The sequence below is a fragment of the Haliaeetus albicilla genome, chromosome 6, assembly GCF_947461875.1.
Source record: "Haliaeetus albicilla chromosome 6, bHalAlb1.1, whole genome shotgun sequence".
In the NCBI taxonomy this organism is placed as follows: Eukaryota; Metazoa; Chordata; class Aves; order Accipitriformes; family Accipitridae; genus Haliaeetus; species Haliaeetus albicilla.
The window spans coordinates 11,956,744-11,977,781 of record NC_091488.1 but is presented as its reverse complement, the minus strand read 5'-3'; the positions used below and the strand labels follow the sequence as shown (position 1 = coordinate 11,977,781).

Sequence of the window (21,038 nt, the reverse complement as noted above, 5' to 3'; positions counted from 1 at the left end):
TTAACAAAATGAACACTGCAAAAGGAAAAATAATTTGGGGACGTCGGCTAATCAGATTCATTCAGAAATACTTGTGCATAGTTTTAGAATGCATCATGTATCAATTCAACATGAAGATATTTTGATTTATTCTACAGACATTTGGCTGTAATTTTGATTTGAAAAAAACTGAAATTCAGGCACTCCAAAGTAAGATTGTGCTCTACAGTAATACAGCTCAGCTTCAACCTTGCAGTAAGTGGCAAATACAGCTACAAATATTCTCTTCCCTGACAACCTTACCAGTTAGGCATTACTTCCTTACCAGCTGAAGTGAGTGCACACCAACTCAGTTCCATTTTTTAGCTCTGACTATTCCTGAACAGGACTGATTTTTGGGGCAGTCATCAGTGCAGCGGCAGCAGCAGTTACAAGCATCTGGAGAACAGAGTGATTAACATCCCCCCTCCCCCACCTGCTATGAAAGCAGTTTCATTTCTAATGTATTAAAGACAGTAGATGCAGTTTAAGGTGCTGATGTTCAACAGTGGCAAAAGACACAGTCATTAACACCCAAAGTTTCGCAGCTTGAGCAATGCAACACTAGGAAGAATCATCTTTAAAAGGCCATAACCCCTTTCAATTATTCATTTCTTCAATTAAACATGCTCCTTCTGTCAAAACTGAGCCTTCTTGTTCTCTACAGACCACCACAACAGAAACTTGTAGGATCTCTCAACCAGAACCCTTACAAATTTAAAAAAAACCACCAAACAAAACCCCAACTCTTAACCCCCAGTTGCACGCTTCTGATACTTCAACTTTCATCAACTAAATATGGAGAGGTTGGGGGGTCTTTTTGCTTTGGGTTTTGTTTTGTTTTTTTAAAGACACACTCCACCAGCTCTAAAAAACAGAAGGCAAAGAGTCACTCAAAAAACAGCTCAAGACAAGAGCTAAGAATTTGAAACAGGTACTCTATGTCCTCATTAGTCATTTAAGGAGCAGCATCCCATCTAAAAGAAAGGGATAATTTTTGTCAGATTCTTATAAAAAAAGGCTTTATTTTGAACAAGTTTTCTCCATTTGGTTTTACAGTCTCAACATACATCATATTCATGGACAAGCAGCATTTTCACAGAATAAGAGCCAAATACAAATAAGAGGAAGCCACTTGGGATTAACAGTTTCAACCTAATTGACTCAGACTTCAGAAAATACTGTATGCTGTCACTTATTTGAGGTAAAGGAATTCCATAAATTAAGATCCACTGTTTAACAGGAGAGTCAACAATGAAGTATTTGTGAGAAGTAGGTACCTTTGGGAAGGAGGGGAAAAAAAGAAATTTACTCTAAGACATTGTGAGCGACAATCAAAGGGGGAGGTAGGATTACCACTTGGTTTGTATTGGTAAACCAATAGTTTGGACTACCATGTAGAAGTGTTCAGCCAAATTTGTGCAGTTTAAATTTCAAGTTTGATGAATTTTACTGGTGAACCTAACTGAAGATATGTCATGAGCTTAGTTTATATGTTGAAAGCTGTCACTAGATAATCATTACACGATCAGGTAATGATCAATGCACAAGTTTTTCCTTTGAGTATCCAGTAAAATCCATTGCTTTTAGTGCCCATTTTGACATATTCCAGTTACATGGTTAATTTTTGGGTAGCTGTGCAATCAGACCATAAAATGATGCATTTGGTGGAATTCAAGAGTGCTTTCTTCAGAAAAACTGTATTGGGGAGAAAGGGAGAAATCACCTTCTGCTATCTGTTCACACAAAAATATACCTGCAGTTTAAGAGGGTTTAGATAAAACAGAGAAAGTTGTTACAGGGACACATTTACACTAGTTTAAGACTAACTTGTTTATAGAGCAAATCTGCTTGTGTCATTAATCTGTGTAAAAATGATCTTAAGCCTTTTTAAATAGTATCCACATTATACTAGTCACTGTTTTTTAAAAAAAAACCCGGAAATACTATCCTCACTTTCTTGAGCATGAGATTTAAATTAGCTCACTAATAATCCTAAATCTCACTAAAGAGGAAATGGAACTGGATTAATATCCTGTGAACTGCAAGAACTAAATTATCATAGTTAAATTCCTAATGCCTAGCAGAAATACCACAGGTTTCAGTTTAGCCATTTATTGCCAGGCACTGCTCAATTTCTTCCAGTGAAAAGAAAGCATAATTTAATTTATGTACTTGCAACAAAACATAAGCGGCCAAGCCATCTTCACATAGAGTGATACATTTCTTTACAAAGGTTACTGGCAAAGTAAGTTCCAAAATCTGGTTGGCCAAACCATCCAATGTGAACAAAATAAATTCAAATTGAATTGGTGCAAGAATTTAGTTGTAAGAGGCAAAGCAGATTCATTTAGAAAAGCTCATTTTTCAATATTATGTTTGCCAACTCCAAGTTCCAGTGAGCAAAATGGCTTTATACTTATTTTGGAGACAGAGAGAAGCTGGTTTGTTAATCTGGCTATGTAATGCTTCCATATCCTTTCTATTTATTTCCTTTTTTTTTTTTTGTTAATAATAATCAAGGAGCAGATTTCTCATTTAGCAAGTTATCTGATTCATGACTAAAAAAGCACTAGTAAATTCTCTCCCCCATTGGAAAGCTATATTGTATTATGTAGCTTCATGTACATAAAGTTGTGTCTTGCAGAAATATGACCACTGACCAAAATTTCTTACTACATTACACTTTGAATAAAAGCAGACATGAATAAAGTTAAACTGCAAGTCAGCCATTGTACAAATTGTCTCTCAAGATGTTCCAGCAATATTTCAATTAGAGCTTTAACTCCTTATGAGATACACAAGCTGTGATATATAGCTACTGTGCAATTCAATTAAAATTCAGACAGAAGAAAGATGTCATTTGTGAAAAACTGCCATCTATCCATCAGCCTTTATCGCCCTTCAGACTATCAGAAAGCAAGTAAAGGTGGAAAAAAATATTTTTCCACTAGCATCCAATTAGTTTCCTATGCCCTGAATGCTAACAAAATGCTTTTCATTAAATGACAGCTAGGAGAACATAGAGTGAAAAAAAAAAAAATCAGTCTGTTAAGAAATTTGGTCCTTGTATTTAGGACCTTGCATTTCCTTTAATAGATCTTATGTATCATGTTGCATGGAGCATAAGTTTTTTTTTTAAAAACCTCACCTGCCTATTATGAATCATTGCAATAAAAATACTACTTTTTTTTTTCCACACTGCACTAGGCAACTTTCTTTCCAGCCAAAGACAAGGAATTTAGTCAGGAATCATAAAAAAAAAATTGAACTATGAACTCTGGCACATCCAGGAGTAGCAGCTCAACTACTCCAGAGTGCTTAGAAAATAGGCTCTAGATTTTACACCAAGAAATTGGATTTATTGTAAATGCCACAGTCACATTGAAAGACAGAGCACAGACTTCTGGTAACAAACAAACATACATTTTTGTAACTAAGCGTTTCTACTTGGTAAATAAATGCGTTTCGCACAGCCTTCCTTTTAAATGTGCCTAAACTAACCTAAATAAGCAGACAGCATAGCAGAAAAGGGAAACTTATGTAACTGTTTCTTAAGCAGTATATTATTTTTACTATGTATATAATATTTTATATTATATACACACACATTTTCATCAACAGTTCAAATTATACCCAAGTAAAAAAAAAAACAAAAACAAAAACTGGCGCTTCTCCAATACATTTACCACCTTTCCCTCAGGCATAGTTAATCCAGGTATTTGTCAAGATAGAGGAATGACAGTTAAAAAGACTCCCCCCACAAGAAACAAGTTACACAAAGAATACTGTATCACTACAAATTTTTTATTCAGAAGCCCATCTTTAAAAAAAATCTCATTATGAACTTGTTTGGTCAAACTACAACACTTTCTAGCAGACATACAGTAAAAATGGCATGGCTCAGAATCGACCAGATCTTTCACGATCTCTTGACCGCCTCCTATCACGTTCACGTCCTCCTCCTCCACCACCACCACCTCCACGACCACGATCTCTGGATCTAGACCGACGTTCACGGGACCTCGACCTGGATCTATGCCTTCAAAGAAAGTTTGAACATTTTATTGTTTCATCACATGTGGCAATTTACTTGCAGTACCACACAGTGGAACACTTAAGGATAAGTAATGAGGGAGAAGAAAGATGATGTGGCATTAGAAGGACTGGTAAATTGGCACTCAGGCTGTGAAATCATGTATTTACAAACCTGAGGAGGTTTGTAACAAACTTAATACTGAGGAGTCAACACATACTGTTGAAAGACTCCACTGTTCACTGCCAGTCATCCATTACAATGGATGTGCAAAACTTAAGGGAAGGCATGTAGAGGAACCAAATGCACTGTTACACAGCTGTTAATTAAAGAAGCAAGAGAAGGGGACACCTGCTTTTGCAGTTATGAATAGCTCTTAACAACACACACCAAAAGCCTACAGCTGTAAGTCCACTCCTATTAAATCAATGGCATTAACTAGCCGTTACAACTCAGTGCTCTTTTTTTTTTTTTTTTTTGTGGTTTGTTTGTTTTCCTTCTGTCCCCCACTCCCACCAGAAGCCACCAGCATTTGCAAATAATCTTCCCTGCCTCTGAGGTCAATGACTTAAATTCAGGAAGAAAGCTAAAACCACCCAGAATGTATTGCTAACACAGCTACTATGGATTTACAGCTTATATGGCACTTGTCAAGGAAAAGAGTGGTTTGAATGTTTTTAAGCATTTTAGAAAAGTCAATTTTATAAAACAGGTAAACAGTACAGTTTTAAATAGGTGTAGAACTTACAGAACTAAAAAGCTCTGGGAAATGAATGCTTACAAGTCTTAAGTTTGCAAAATATTGTTCCATAGTGAGATGTTTCGGGGTGCAAGTGTGTGGTGACGAATTTTATCGTAGAATGGTTTGGGTCAGAAGGGACCTTAAAGATCATCTAGTTCCAACCGCCCTGCCATGGGCAGGGACACCTTCCACTAGACCAGGTTGCTCAAAGCCCCATCCAACCTGGCCTTGAACACTGCCAGGGATGGGGCATCCACAACTTCTCTGGGCATTTTACTATGACAGACACACAGACATAACTCTTGCATACCACCAAGCGGTCCAGAATTACTAAATTAATGTGTTATTCAAAAGTTCTGGTTTACTCTCCTTTTCTCTACTCAAAAAAACCTTATGTATTTCATTCTGTGTAGAACTACTTTCAGGTCAGTCTAGTTTATACGATCTACCTGTGAAACCCCACTGACACAAGAACCAATTTTTTTATAACAAACCTTACTGCTAACCTGTGACAGCTTTAGCTGCATAAAGAATTTAAATAGCGCCAATAAAGACAAAACTGGATGGAGGATTCAGCTATTTTGTTTTACCACAGACTGAAATTGGGCTATGGGTAAAACAATCATATTCCAAAGCCAAACACACAAGTCTGATCTTTCTTGCAATAAAAGGTGATACCTTTTAATTAGCGTTACTACGTCTGAGAGATCCAGAGTCATAAAAATGACCTAATAGGCTAATACAAGAGCATACATCGTCTTTTTCATAAATCATTCAAACATCTTAAAAGCTTACATTTCAGTTTAAATTAGTTTAATTGGGATATTTCAGAAAGTATTTAGGCACAAATACACATGCCTAAGCAACACAATCTAAATTTTCCAAAGTTAAATTCATCCTCACAAATTCTAAGACACTGCCAATTAGAGACATTTATAGAAAAACACATGTTCATAATCCCAGGCTCCTTCTGTGATTGAAGGAAACCTACAAAATTGTGCTCTAGATAAAAAGAAACTCAATAATGTTATATGCCTATCCTAAACAGCAAGGTCCTAAAAGCAAGCAGATTGAATCCAGCTCAAAGTGAACCATCCACAAGACAGGTATCATAGTAACAGCAGTGGTATAAGCCTTTCTACAAGGTACCTTAATAAGTAATTTAATATAAATAAATAATAAAATGTATTTATCAAATCTTTTTTTGCCATTAAGCAATATCACTATTCCTTTGGCTTACTAAGAATTCCTATCAAGAAGGGTCACACTGTGAGGCTAGCGTTAACAAAAAGTGAGCTCAATACAGTGACTGCCTATTACTAACACTAAGGAATGAATACAGGCTAGAAAAGTTAGCTGTTAACTGTTAAATAAGGTTGAGCCCTGAATATAATCTATAGATATGCTTGATTGTGCATAATGCTGAAAGTGGCCAATCTGATCCTGCCAAAATGCCCATTAGCCAAGTAGCCTGCTTCTAACAGAAGTCATGAGCAAATACATTTAGAAGAGAATAAAATAGAGAAAAGGCATAAAGCAATACTTCTCCCAAATAATGTCTGCCTCTAAGTTCGCAGTTTGGAGATTTGAACCACAGGTAGGTCCTATGTACTCAGTAACTCAGTCAATATTCTTCTTGAAGCCTGCCTTCTCTTAAAGCCACATCAACTTTCAGCACCCACAGCACCGCAGAGCAAGCACCTTAACTTTTTTTTTTTTTTAAACAAAAACCAATTCCTTTGTTCTAAACTGGCCACTTGCCAGCTTTACGTGATGCCCTTTCATTGGCATGTGTCAGAACTGCATTAGAAAAAACAAGAGAGAACTTAAGTTTAAAGATTTGCCTTCAGAATTTTCAGCAACTGATCCTTAATTTACCTGTTTTAATCGTGTTTAAAAGCAAACTTACTTTTTACGACGACGCCCATACAACTCACGTCTTAACTCTCGAGAAATGGGCTTCAAATGCATAAAGTTGCAGAAACCTCCTCGTGTACACTCTCTGAAACGGAATTCAAGACAGACAGTTAAAATTCCCAGCTCTACACTGTATCTGTTTGCCCTAAGCCCTAGGGGACCTCTAGCCATCTAAAAGTTAATCACATCTAGCATTAAAACCCATTAATTGCAAGCATCATTTACTGACACTGACTCCCTAGATCAAAATCCTAAAAAGATGGCAAAAGCCAAGAGGTTCACTGCAGGTACTCCATCTTAACATTGTCTGAAGTGGTTTTCTTCTTACACATAAAAGCCACAGCCAAGCAATCACCCTGTCAGTGCAACAATTTCAAAGATACTGTCATTGGCAAAGAGGGAGTCACTTTTTACCCCATTTCATATTGACGGCAACAGGCCTCTCTGAAGTCAGTCACAGGTGAAAGCTCAGCATGAATGGGCTGTCCATTAAACCAGCGATTGTTCAGGTCAATCACAGCCTTTTCCGCATCTTCTTCACGGCGAAACTAAAAGCAAAATTAACATTTTCTCACATTACAGAGAAGCAACAGAAGTAGATCAAACATTCCTATCAAATCAGTTATGCAGTATCTGAGGCTTAGGACTAGTAATCAAACTAGAAGCTACTTCACAGTTCTTGGGATAGTCCATCAAATCAAGGGTAAAGATGCTAGCTTTTCATTAATCAGGTCTCAGAGCTAATCAAAACATTGACATCTTAATTATTCTATTTGGTCTTTCAAGTTTTGTGGCTTGTATTAAAAGATATGACATTTAAGAGAAATCTGCATAAGAACTGAAGCTCTCATTCATTTAGATTAGAATTTACAAAAATCTGATCCTGTTTTATGATGAATGTAAAACTTAAAAATTTGCAGGTGTTTTACTGTGAAAAGGAATTTCAAATTTAAAAACAACTTATTTCTGATTAGGACCTACACAGCTGAGAATTTTAGGTATGAAAATACTTTGCAGTTAAGGGAATGTACAGTAAAAATATTCAAAGACTCTCACACCTCTCCAACACTGTGCAGACACAATACAATCTCTGCAGGTGACAACTCTGTACTCATTATTCAAAAGATACCAAAGACTTTTAAGAGCTAAACTTAAGTGCTCCAGTTTGCACCTTAAACCACCCAGCTACTGCCAAATTAACTTGTTTACAAGATGTTTTCTTTAACCGGGAAGTTAGAAAATAAATGCACCTGTTGAAAATAAACACACCTGTTGCGAATTAACCTTTGCTCATAATGAAGTGCTTAAAAGGCAGTGTGATGGGAAGACAGACCCCAAATTAATCCTGGCAAACTAAACAATCCAGCAGTGGTGACTGTTTATAACAATGTAAAAAAAAAAAAAAAGTGTTAATGTTTATGAAAATGACACAGATTTTGACTATCAAGAAAGCTTCTCATCATCTCTTTAAAATTTTTTAGATCCCATTCACATTTTCACTCTTTCTACTTCATATTGTGAAGTTGGAGAGCAGTTTATATCCTGAAGAGCTACTCTCGCAAAATCTACAAGCATACAGTAGCTTTTAAAATTATAAGTCGATACCACCCCTATTGATTATATAAACATGTCTCTCTTTATCCTACCTTTACGTATACATTTCCAACTAGATGATCTCCAAGGTTATCACAAACATTCATCTCCTCAACTTCACCATATTTTTCTTCCATTTCTGTGAAGACCTCCTAAGCACAAAGCAACCAATTAAAAGTTTGCAGCACATTAGTTGTAAGTAAAGAAGTACTGCATTTAGCTGTTAGTAAGCACAAAAGAAGGCCTTTCTTAAAAAAGAGCAAAACAACCCCCCCCCTTTTTTTACATTTCTGATTTTAAAATTAGTACTTGCTTGGCCTGTACTGTGCCCATCTAAGTACAGCACTAACAAGATACAATAAAAAGCTATGGAAAACATTATGCATACAGTTTTTACAGAATACATAAGATGCACTGAAAACACTACATATAAGCCTTGATGCTATAGTTTTACTTAATTTGCTTCTATACAAATAATTAAGTATATTTTAAATTTACAGGAAAGGAGGGGGATCATGGACTCAAAATGCTACATTGCTTAAGTTGCTGATTTTTAAACAAAGCCTGTTATAAACAGTAAAGTTAAAGCCAAACTAAACAAAGGTTATACCAGGAAATATTTAGCATTGAAAGTTGTAAGTTTTATACAAACGCCTGAGGAAACAAGCGCTTTTCTCTGAATCCATCTAATTGTGCTGTACACTGAATCCATCTAACTTATCTGTGTTGACAAATCCACGAACATTTTAATGCATTTTTACATCTTTTACATACCTCAAAGAATTCATCATAATGTTCCTGCATCTCAACATCGCTCACAGCACCTGTAAAAATCAAGAGTCATATCGATTAGAGCCTACAAACAAGGAAGAAGAGATTTTGATCATACTACAAAACAATCTAGAGAGGCCGTCTGGAGCATAAAAGACACCATATAGCATGGAGCTAACTAATAGGAATATTAAAAATAATTATGTGTGAAGACCTTTGAGTCCCCAAAGTATATGTCAAAACATTACATTGACATGATCAAATCAAAACAAGTTTTAATCAGAGCCAAACTTGTATGCCACAAATTTAAAGAAAGGGGAAAGGAATTACTTTGAAATATCACTTAAATTAAATGTACAGTCCCACCCTCTATCTGCCAACATTTTTACCTAAACAGAAGGCAAGTGCTTTGTTACATTTGCATATTTTAAAGCATTATTACAATTTAGTGTTCCTCTTCCTAAAGGCAGAATTTCATTTTAACATGTCCACCTCTCCAGCATATACACTAGAATTTAAGAGTTCACAATGTAACATAACCCAGAATATTTTTTTAAATCTGCTCAAAATAGTTATTGAAATGACACACTTTTCTCAGTGCCCTCAAAGAAGGGTACCATAGTGCTTTGCAGTAGAGAGCAATTTTCTAGTTTAATTTTGAATATCACTTAATTTTTCTGTAGTCCTGCAGAACACCTTTTAGTGCAAGACAAGCCAGCCATATATTCAGGTTAGATTATTTTCATGCTCCAAGCTGGACTTTACAAATGAGCGCTGCTTGCCTGCTGCTATAAAAAACAATGTAAGTTTGGCTGATTTTTCAAAGCATTAAGAATATAAAAATGAATTTCATTTATTTCTTCCAGTCTACAGCATTTTAAACTACATGAAGCTGTATACATTAAAGCCTAATGTATTAGCTCTTCAGCAGTTACGTGGTTTATTAAGATCAAGCGGAGCAGTTTTAAAATGAACCCTGCATTTTATGCTAGAAAAATATTCTAGCCTTTAAATTACAAACACTACTGTTCTAGTTCACCGAACGTGAAAGACAAGAAACCGAGCCAACAACGCTGAGTTTATTCACTTCTAGCTGCTACAAAAAAAAAAAAAAAAAAAGATGCTTTGGGCTCAGTTGTATTTGGCTAGTATTACCATTTGGACAAACTTTACATTTTTCTTCAAAGGCTCTAATATTAACCAGACACACTCTCTGGAACTGTAATTACTTTTCTTCCACCCAGCTCATCTCCTGAAGAAGGCTACGGGGCATTTGTTATATAGTTTAGGCTAACGATGTTTCTGCATTTGAAACATTTGCTTTTAAGAACTTTCTTCTTCCCCACCGTTATATAGCAGATTAAGGAATATCAAACATTAAACCAGTATTTCTAGACAGTTTAATACTTAACTATATTCCCAAGGTTCTGCCAACACCACTGATAACAGCTTACTAATACCTAAGGATATATTTTTTTAAAGATGTCAGGGGCTCTGTGAGCCATACTGGAAATAACTACTTTTTACCAGATGGACAAGTGCTAAAAACTTATAAGGAGATTCCATTGTCAAATTAGGAGATCATAAGCAACAGTTAGTTAATGACTACTTGAATGTCCTTCTAAAGTGGGAAGCATACATATGCACAGGCTTTACAAACATTCATATTCCAGGGCTACCGGTATCTGAACCTTGAGAAGCCCAATTACTAATTAAAATACTCAGGAAAACTATTGCTGTTCAAAACTAAGGTTAATCCTCTACGACGGCAATAGAAAGGAAGACAGTTAAGCAACAACAACAAAAGCATTAAATAGCTACCCAAGTTATCCATTTAAAATACATGCAGTACTTAAGTAGGGACAAATATTGAAAAACCAGGGAGCCAGGAGTTTCAGCAAACCTAATGGTAACAGAGCTCCAGCTCTACCACAGAAGGTACAGTTAGGCTCTGTTAAATAGCTACCCGCTTGTCAAGACAAACTAGAGTTGGATACCAACATTTAGAACGCTAGAGAATCTGTTCAAGACTCTTTCTTGCAGCTGTACAATCTAAACAGCTCCACAGACCAAACTGCTGTAACTCTGTGCAAATTAGTTACCAGCGCATTGAGAATTTAGGGACAGAGTGGAAATACCCAACTGTACATTTTTTGGTTTACTGAAACAGCATTAACTACTAAGCATCTGCAACAAGAAAGCCTACAAACCAATAGAACTGTTTAAGCATCTAGACAAACTTACATAGCTCATTACATATCTAGCTCGATTGTGTGACAAAAAACTCAAATTACTTAATTGGGCCATTATTACTTTTAGAAGCAGAAGAGACAGCGTTGACTTTTAAGTTAGTGGCTGATTTTACAAAGCATGTCTAATCAAATGCTGGTAACTAATCTGAACTAGTCTATAATCCAACAGTCGAAAAAAGGAATAGCCAAACAAAGCTTTATTACCACACAGTCAATATTCACTTCAACAAGAAATATTAGTTAGAAAGTAACACCAATCCTTTTTGGTCCTAAAACTTTTTTTTTCTCTTTTAAAAATCTTATTCTAATATTGATAATTCAATCACAATGATATATCAATAATCGCCGATCAACAATCCTGGTCATTTAACTTCTGCCAGTCTCACAGTAGGTGTGTTTTCTTATGCCCATTCCTACCTCATGAGGAGTCATTAAATTTGTTCATGACCATACCCAAATGCCTTCCCCTCCTCAAAAGTACTTTTAAAGATATATTTTCCTATGTAAATATGCAACTTGGTTTTGGAATTTGAATTTTCAAAGCATGGAAAGAATTTTAAGCATGCACCTATCCAAAAAGGACAGCTGCCAGCAGGGAAGTGTTTGTCAGTCAAAGTGTTTTCTTCCAAAGTAGGTTCTACATGGAAGCTGCATTAACCTAGGATAAATTTCTGCATGCAGTCTGAAAAGTTTCAAATTCAAGTTCTCCTAACATCTACAGAGCAGGACATTTGTTCTGGATGAAGTCAACATGTCATTGGCCTGCTCTTTTAGACAGTGGAACCTAACAGATAGCACAAAACATACAGAAAAGCATTCCTAGGATGCAGGCAACTGGCAGGGAGAAAGGCAGAGGGAAGAAAGCAGTGCAACCAAGACTGCTTTACAGGGGAAGTACAATTTCAACCCTTTTTGATTTAATAGATGGTATTCAGATTCCCCTCATAGTTTTGGGAGCAGGGAGGAAGGTGAGTGGGACAAAAAAGTTGGGTGGTTTTTTTTTTGTGTGTGCTTGTGTGTTTGTTTTGGACACATTTAATGAAACGTGGTCAGTTTGATCTGTTAAACTAAAATGGTAGACCAGCTTAAGTCGACACTGAGCTCTGACAATCAAGCCCAGGGAACCAGTGAAGGAACTTGTATGAACTTACAGCGCAAACCGTCAGCAGACTGGGAAGAGTTTTGAGGGTTACGGTAAATGTTCAAGAGGGCAATGGTCTGAAATACAAAACGCAACAACTTTATATTATGGAAAATAATTTTAACAAGAAACCGGTTTCCTTTAGGGTCGCTTTAGCCGAGTCTGTGCTGAAAGAGAGGTGGTTATTCTCTCCCAAAAAGGAGAACTTTCACTTAGCTGGTGACCTTTCTGAATCAACCTAACACTGTAAAGTAATAGAGATCTCATGATACTCCATTATTGTATTTTTTTTATTTTATTCACCAATATTACTATAGAGGGGTTTTGCAGGATTTCAGGCAGATATGTAATAGATGGCATCCAAACAGTATTCAAATTACAAGCATAATAATTTGTCTGAATTTGGTTTTACTGAATGGTTTCCAAGTAGCAAAATCCCAGGAAAGGAAGTAATACAATAATTACAGCATAACATGAAATCTCCATTTTCCTAAAAAAGTTAAGATGAAAGAAAACCCACAGTTTTGGGAAACTTACCGTACATCATATATACACCTATTATTTTTTTTTTTGTTAAATCAAGAATTTGAGAAGTGTCTGCAGTTTAACCCTTTAAAAAATGCAGTTACTAAGCAACCAAGTTTCACTTTGCAGTGCAAAAGAGAATCTGCGTCAAGTCCAATTTACGCAGTCAATCCTGCATTCTGAATTGCAGACATTTGACAAGTTCTTGATCTATGCGCAAGAAGAGTTCCGTCACTTGTCCTGTTTGCAACAGCTTTATGTCAGCAGCTCAGAAGCCAACATTATTTTCTCATAATTAGGAGTGGGCTCTTTAACACCATTCTTTAAAAAAATTTCTCCAACTGTGGGACTTACAGTGTGAGCCGTCAGCCGTCTGTGCACTGTTTTGGGGGTTACGATAGATGTTTTGAATCAAGATGGTCTGCGGGGAAAAAAAATAAAAAGGGGAATTCTACTGGCTGCTGTGCATATAATAGACAATTGCAAAGAGACAACTTGTTTGCAAACAGCTAAAAGTAATATTTTATTCTTAAGGCTTCCTTTTGTATTTGCAGAATATCTTCCAAAATTGCATCCAGACCATCATATTATGAAAACAGTTTTAATTAACCACCAAGAAAGAGCTGCATTTGTCTCAATAGCTATCCTCAAAGTGGGAGTTGTGAGGCACAATAACCTAAAACGTCAAACTACATGATATGGAGATGCCTAACTTTCAAGACCAGATTCATTATTGTAAGTCTAGGGGGGAAAAAAAAAAAAAGTGTTATGTGCACAGCTTGTAATACATAATGCCACAGAGTCTAAAAAGTTACACCAGACAGTAAGGTTTTTAGGCAAGAGCTATGTCTCATTTTGTGCATCAGGAATTTCTTGGTGGAATTTCTGTTTAAATAATATAATAGCATCATAGGTTCACATGTTTCCGATCCTTCAAACAAGGACAATATCCTTTTAGCCCTTCTGCTTTTTACTTGAAGAATTAGCCCAGGCAGACTTGAAACCTTACATTTGTACCGTTCTTCTTAAAATCAAGTTGTCTGAAAAAACAAACCATGTTTAAGTTAGTAAACTAATATTACAAAAAAATTCCAAACGTCCATATCACTGTAAGCAGCTCAAAAATTGAAATTTGATTACTTAAAATACAAGCTCAATGTTAGTTAGTATGAATTGCAATCCCCAAATAATTTTAGCTTACACATTATTATTAGTCACAGTAAGAATTCAGAGCTTAAAGAAGTCACAGGACCAACAATGTCATACCTACATAAGCTGCCCACTTAACATGTAAAAGATCTGTAACATCACATTTAAAATCACACACTTGTTTTACAATGGGTATGATCATACCAACCAAAGCTTTGTGCTTCCATGGCCCAGGTTTAAAATAACTATGTTTTAGCCTACAATTGGAGAGAGCCAGAAACATGCTTATAGTTACAGTGTTTCTGCTGATTGGTGGTAATTTGATCACCCGGTATTGCATGACCTTTCGTAACACAGCTCTTCTATAAAGTAGCTGCACCAGCAATAGCAACACAAGATAAAAATACTGTGCCAGTAACTTCCCATTAGTAAGGTATCTGTTCTTCTATTTTCTATCACAGCTGATTATCAATCTGCATACAAATAAAGATTTCTGTAGTGAACCCTACACGTCTGCCAGGTATGTCAGAGACGTTACAGTACAGCACGTCTGCCAGGTGTGATGCTGTAGCAGTCCCAGACATCACTGGATGAATTTGACATGCCCTGCTGACCCACTTCAGCTGGCTTTGCTAGCTGCAGTTTCTAAAGGCTGCACTGACAGAGGAAATCTTTGTTGCGCACAAAAAAAAAAAAGTAAAAAAAAGACATAGTTTGGGTTTGTTTTGGGGTTTTTTTGTTTGTTTTAAACTTGAAGACAACTACTGTACAAGTTGTCTAATTTAGAAATTTTTCCAGTAGCCAATGACCTGAATTCAGGTCTCTAAATAACCAATCATATTTTAGCATGCTCTCCATGTAGGTCAGCAACACACAGTAGTTTTGAAAATGGACACTATTCTTTTTTAGATACAATACTTACATTAAAAATTATTACATTCCCAGAAGTGGAAGACTGCTTTTGCAGATGAAGTACCAGCAATGGTCCCTATCGATCAGCAGCTTAGACAGTCTGCCCTACAATTCCCCCTGCCCACTTACGCACTTCGCAAAGTTTAACTTCATGAGCACCATCGCTCTGAACTCCAGTCACGTAGATAGTACTTGCCTCCCTAATTCTCTCCAAATCAACAACAGCCCACCATTCTCATCAATTCTGCTCCACGTCAGCTAAAATGAACTTGCAGAGGACTCCACTGCTATGTAAACTTTAACTTTGTAGGTAAAACTGCTGATAATGCAACAACTTTCATAGGCACTACTTATCACAGACAATATTCTCAAAGAAATCTATTTACCTGTATACCTTGACAATCAGCAGTGATAGAAAGAGGCAAAGCATACGGTTCTCCAGGAACATAATTTCTGAAAACTACAGAGCTCGTAATAATAAAAACCCTATCACCACTGCACCTTTTTTTTTCTTTCTTTCTTCCTTTTCTGGCAGACATGCAGTCACATATCATGTCTCTAACAATGTTCACATAGCCAAAGATTAAATAATCTGTCAAGTCAACTGACATGTACACCCTCAGCAACCAGGCAAGTTGTTTTCAAGAAACAATTCTTTCACATTCAAAGCAAGTATGCAAATTATTCTTGAAACTTAAGAGCCTGGTCAGAGAGCGAATGTAATGACAGACAAGTTGCTTTTATTTATTAATTAGTCTTCTTCTATGATACGCATAAAAGACTTAAGTTCACACCTTTGAGACAGGTGGAACATTGTTTGTGATTAAAAAGATCTGGGATGGTTTAAGTGCCTAAACACCACTGAGAAGGCACACTCACCTGAAAGTTAGCACTGGTTGGTCTCTACTACAGGCAAGCTTACAACAGCATCGCTTCCTGCAGCCATTAAGGGTGACAGGAGATAATTAGAAATGCTGGGAGAAGCAAATGGAATATCCCCCAAAAACCAAAAACCCGTATAAACTAGGGCCAAAAGTGAACTAGTTAATCTGGAGCTCAGTAATTATTCACTTGTATCTGAGAATCTACATTTTAAAGAAGCAAGAATATACTTCCACAAGAAAGAAAACAAAAGGAAAACAAACCTGGCTAAATGTTGGTTTGTTGTGCAACCGAGAACATCTGTCTCCATGACGACAAGCTCCAATTTTGAAATAAAATGAACAGTTGACTCTGCAAATAAAAAAACCAAAGTATTTACATATTGGAATAGAAAACACTAGCATGCAATTCCAATAAAACATATGCCCTAAATGCCTTTATCTTGATGCGGAGAAGTAACATAGAAAAACGATAAATCAAAACAGCACAGGAAAGTATTACAGCAAACCTGTTTATATTCATTCCTCTTTACCCCTACTTCACAGCAAGTCATCTAATTGATTTCACCCACTACTCAAACCCAAAGCGCATTCATGACACCACTGTGGACAGAAGCGATCACTACTTCTGGTTTTCCATTCTTGTCTATCGGTTTCACTGGGTGATGGGAAATAATGTGAAAAACAGTCTGAAAAGTTACACTATGAGCTATATGGTTGTGTCTTAGTTCATGCAACCCTCTAATCTAGGCAATATACCTGCTTTAAAGCTGATACAGTTGCACGGACCTAATGTTTTATAAACCACCTGTTTAAAGTTATACTCTAAGGGTAACTCAGACTGCTGCCAACACAATACTTGAAATAATTCAGGTAAGAGAAAAACCCATGTTACAGAGAAACTACACATAAGCAAAATAAATTCTTTTATTTAAGCCATTTCCATGAATGTAGTTAATAATTTTAAAAGGAAGCATTTAATATTTTTTTTAAACCACAAGCTTTTCTTGAATTAGCTATCATCTCAGGACACCTTCAAAACTATGCTGATTTAGGAATGCCAGTAAAACTCTCACATATTGTTGTAATTCACATGGAATGATGAAAGAAAACCATAAGGAGTTTAGTTACCTTGACTGGGAAAACTGAATGCAAAATTCTGAAGGGCAAGAACACTATTATGGGCTATACATGGGTAAGTGAAACATAAGAATTCTCCTGGAAGAAAGGTTATTATTCCCATGCTCATAGTTAACACCAATTCTTTCCACAATCCTGTGTAACCAACATCAACTCACAGCGGGGAGAAATATTAAAGTACTAAAGCATATCTGATCTCTAGCAAAACATTCTACTGTAAAACTGTAACATGCTTACTCTTCATTATGTTTTTGAGAATACATACTTAGCATTACAATATACTTACTGTCTTTTCTGAACTCTATCCTGAAACAAAAAAAAAATAATCTAACTATAAAAGTTCCAATAGTGCCTCCACCTTCAACACTTTCTGGAGAGTTCTGCTTGCTTTTTGAATAGAAAATAAAACCAGTACAGGAGTTTCATGCCTGCCGTGTGGGCATACACTAATACTGTTAAACGGTAATGCATTATATCAGAGAGTAGTTCTTAATATATCTACGGTAGCAGAGCTCAAGAGAAGCTGCCGATATCGCTTTTCTGACAGACGAGCGAATTGGAACCGGCCCGTAGCACTACAAAGTAGAAGGAAAACAGAAGCCTCACGGCCAGGGGCTGACAAGAGTAATTTAGTCCAGTAGCACATCGATGCCCCCTTGCATTTTTACGAGTGGAAAAACACGTTGGTTTGGTCAGGCCGACGGTGACCAAATTTTCGTTAGGAGGGTTTTCTAAGTATGCTTCCAACAACCAGAGAAACTAGAGGCGTTCCCGACGCGTGGAAGGCTGCAGGCAGAAGCCTGAGGATCAGGATGCAGCAGTCGGGGAAATCCTCCGCACCCTGGGGAGGGGGGAGAAATAACCAGTCGCTGTCCTTGCAGCAGAGCGGAAGCTCTCGGGCTGCTGCGAGGCGCAGAGGCACGAACAAAAGGGGAAGAAGAGGCCCTTTCTGGCAGGAGGCGGTGGCGGCGGGAAGCTCGGCACCCAGCGGCCCCGACCGCTCCCGCCCGCCGCCAGAAAAGCGCAGCCGCCGCGGGAGGAGGGGGAAGGGGAGGGCGGGGAGGGCACAGGGAGGACGGGGGACGGACGGACGGACGGCAACGCGCCACGAGGCGCGGGCACACCCGCATGGCGGCCGGGGGAGGAGGAGGAGGGGGAGGGGGAGGAAGGAGGGGAGGGAGGTCCCCGAGGAGAACAGACCCAGCCCGGCCCGGGAGGGGAGAGGGAAGCGCATGGGCGGGGCCGGCGGCGCGGGCACGCGCAGGCCCCACGCGGCGAGAGAGAGAGAGGGGCGGGCGGGCGCGCGCGCCCCCCCTCCTCCCCGTCCCTGGCGGCGCGCGCACGCGCGCTCCAGCGGAGGGGGAGGGGAGGAGGGGCCGCCGCCGCGGGCCTTGCGGGGGAGGGGGGGGAATGGGGGGGGGAGCGCGCCCGCCTCGCTTCCTCTTCCCTCGGCGGCCGCGCGCCGCCACGTTCCAGCGCGCGGGGGTGGCGGGGAGGGGGTGGGGGAGGGGAGGAACTCCCCGGCGCGCGCCCCGGTCCCGCGGGTGCCGCAGGCCCCTGAGGCGGGAGGGGAAGAAACGGGCCGGGTCCCCCCGCGGGGGGGGGGGGGGGGGGGGGCTGGCCGCCACGGTCGGAACAGGCCGCCCAGGCGGGCGCTGCGCCTCCCCGCGCCCCGCGGAACCCGCCGCCGGCCTCCGGCCTCCCTCGAGGCCCCCCCCCCAGCCCCCCGGGGGCGCCGAAGCGGCGGGAGCGGCGCTGGAAGCGGGGATGGGCCACTCACTTGTCCTTCTCTGTTCCGAAGATGGAGGCCAGATACTCCGCCATCTCCCACCGCCCGCCCGCCCGCCCGCCGGACAGCCCGGCGCCGATCGCGCACGTCACAGCCGCCGCGCCGGAAACACTTCTACCGAGAGCTGCGGGGGGGGCGGGGGAGCACGGCTCTTCGCGCATGCGCGCGGGGCCGCCAGCGCCTCATCGCGGGAGCGGGGTGGGCCCTCTTCTCTTCTTCCCCTCCCCCGCCGGCGGGGCGCGCGAGTCCAGCTCGCGCTGCGCGCTGCCGCTGCGGCGCATGCGCGGGGGCTGCGGCCGGGGTCGCCGCGTTGTGGGCGGAGGGGAGCGGGGGCGGCGGGAGCTCCCCGGGCCGGTGTCCGGGCTGCTGCCGGGCCTAGAGCCCTGCCTTCGCTAGAGCAGAGGGGAAAAGCGGTGCTGTTCGCCGCGGGAGAGTCCGGGAGGGGCGCGCCGGCTGCCCTCCAGGGACCGAGCGGCCTGTGGCGGAACGGAGAGTGCCCTGCGGGAACTGGAGGCCTCTCTTGTGCCCGCGGAGACTGGCACGGATCTCGTCGGGAGCGTTGCACCCGTCGGAACGCTTGTTTTGATCTCCCGGTGGTCCAGCCGGGGGAATTGCTGAAGTGTGCTGGGCCCCTGTGTCCAGATGTGTGCCCAAATTTCCTGGTTAGGCCCTCCTCCCTTTCTGCAGTGTGCTGTGGCCGTCGGGGTGTTGTACCCGTTCTGAATGTTGGCTGGGTAAGCTCAGAGCAAAAGACACGCAGCTTTGCCAGTGGTTCAAAGAAATTGAGAGGCCTCTGATGGATACTGAAGCAGGTGGCTAAAGGGTGTGACAGCTCTAAAGATGGCAGTCTGAAAAAAAAATGACTGAAGGCAGACATGGAAGAAGGGCTTGCTGGGACACAGCATTAAGAGACAATTTTATGATTGTAGAGAAGATAAGGATCCTGCTTAGGAGCTAAAGGGTCTTCCTGCAATTAGTCATCAGTACAAAGGACACTGACAAATCCAAATTAGACCTTTGTTACTGTGATTTCGAGTGCTGGAATAAACTAATTGCTCAAGGGCAGGAAGGTGCGGGTTCTGAAGGAGTTTAAATAAAAGTTGGATAAGCTGTAAAGAAAACATGCATTATAATTAAAAGCAGAGTGGAGGGTAGGACCAAATTCTTTCTGATCATTTTGGGAAGCTTTATTGTGGGCCAAAACCTGCAAATTTGAACCAAGGGAATTGAAAGTGGAATACTAATGCATATGGAAGATGCTGATACTATACAGCCTGATCAGCATTTTCAACAAAAGTGGTGTTCCAGTCTGAAAATCATGGCAGGACAGCAAACTTACTCATTTTCTTGATGCAGAAAACAAGACTGAGCACTCAGTGTATTACAAGTAAAATTCATCTCCTAGATATTTTGGAATATTCCCTGAAACACTTAAAAATACGCTTTATTTCACATAGTGTTCACAGCCCCAGTTGTAGTCCATAGGACTATTTGCAAGCACAAGTGCTTGCTGTGTTGTGCCGTAACACAATATAATTGAAACTTAACAGCAAGTCCAATTCTGAGGAAGTAAGCTAAATGTTTATTTTTCTGTCTGACTCCAACAAAAGATTTTTAAAATGCATCTGCTTTAAAACTGGAACGGCAATTTTAGTAACGTTTCGCTACTTTGACAATAGTTACACCCAGTGAAGGGAGTCTAGTTGCTTTCTGTGATATCCTCTGGAATTCCTCCATTGGTTTGAGCTGATTCAAAGATGCCGTGACCCGTCACAGGACAAGGACAGTCCTCGTGGCACCACTGTATGTCCTGCCATGTTCTTCCTGTACGTACTGTTTTGGGATGTAAAGTTCACTTGCTCTCCACTGCTCCTTAACTGAGATGACAAAAGCTTTTCGCTAGAACTTCTGCCACGTGCAGACGAACTTCCCTTCGCTCCTTCCTCCTGCACTCCCCGGCTTCCCTTCAAATTCACAGTTGTGATCCAGGAGTTAGAAGCAGAAATTCCTGGCAAAGTCAGAAGATCTTGTTGCCAGAGAACAGGTACTGCCGCTTAGCTTTGCCTTGCAGTGTATGTGCCCAATAAGGTTAGTGCGTTAGAGGATGCACTTCTTTGCCTCAGTTGCTCACTGTTGGTCTGCCTCCCACCTAGGCTTACAACTGCAGTTTAA

At 40.1% G+C, this 21,038-nt stretch overlaps 1 protein-coding gene across 7 annotated transcripts; it reads right to left on the bottom strand.

The window, feature by feature from the left end:
- Nucleotides 1–1,949: 1,949 nt before the first annotated feature.
- U2AF1 (U2 small nuclear RNA auxiliary factor 1) lies at nucleotides 1,950–19,013 on the bottom strand. Of its 7 annotated transcripts, XM_069785032.1 has the most exons (11): nucleotides 18,858–18,953; nucleotides 17,364–17,918; nucleotides 16,202–16,289; nucleotides 15,936–15,992; nucleotides 14,005–14,035; nucleotides 13,350–13,416; nucleotides 9,081–9,130; nucleotides 8,360–8,458; nucleotides 7,128–7,261; nucleotides 6,706–6,798; nucleotides 1,950–4,060 (listed from the first exon to the last, which is right to left on the bottom strand). In XM_069785032.1, exons 3-11 carry the CDS (start codon nucleotides 16,246–16,248, stop codon nucleotides 3,922–3,924), a joined length of 717 nt encoding a protein of 238 aa, XP_069641133.1. In that variant the 5' UTR covers nucleotides 16,249–16,289; nucleotides 17,364–17,918; nucleotides 18,858–18,953; the 3' UTR covers nucleotides 1,950–3,921. The 7 variants fall into 7 exon arrangements, with proteins under 7 accessions (XP_069641133.1, XP_069641132.1, XP_069641131.1 ...); XM_069785031.1 differs by lacking the exon at nucleotides 17,364–17,918 and having other exon boundaries at nucleotides 18,858–18,995; XM_069785030.1 differs by lacking the exons at nucleotides 14,005–14,035; nucleotides 15,936–15,992; nucleotides 17,364–17,918 and having other exon boundaries at nucleotides 18,858–19,013.
- Between the last annotated feature and the right edge of the window lie 2,025 nt (nucleotides 19,014–21,038).

Coding starts and splice junctions, on each gene's coding strand:
- U2AF1 (XM_069785031.1), bottom strand. CDS start 16,248: ATGGAGACAGATGTTCTCGGTTGCACAACAAACCAACATTTAGCCAG. Junction 14,036..15,935: donor CAACCAGTGCTAACTTTCAG/GTGAGTGTGCCT, acceptor TTGTTTTTTCAG/ACAACTTGATTTTAAGAAGA. Junction 9,131..13,349: donor GACGGCTGACGGCTCACACT/GTAAGTCCCACA, acceptor TGATTTTTACAG/GTGCTGTGAGCGATGTTGAG.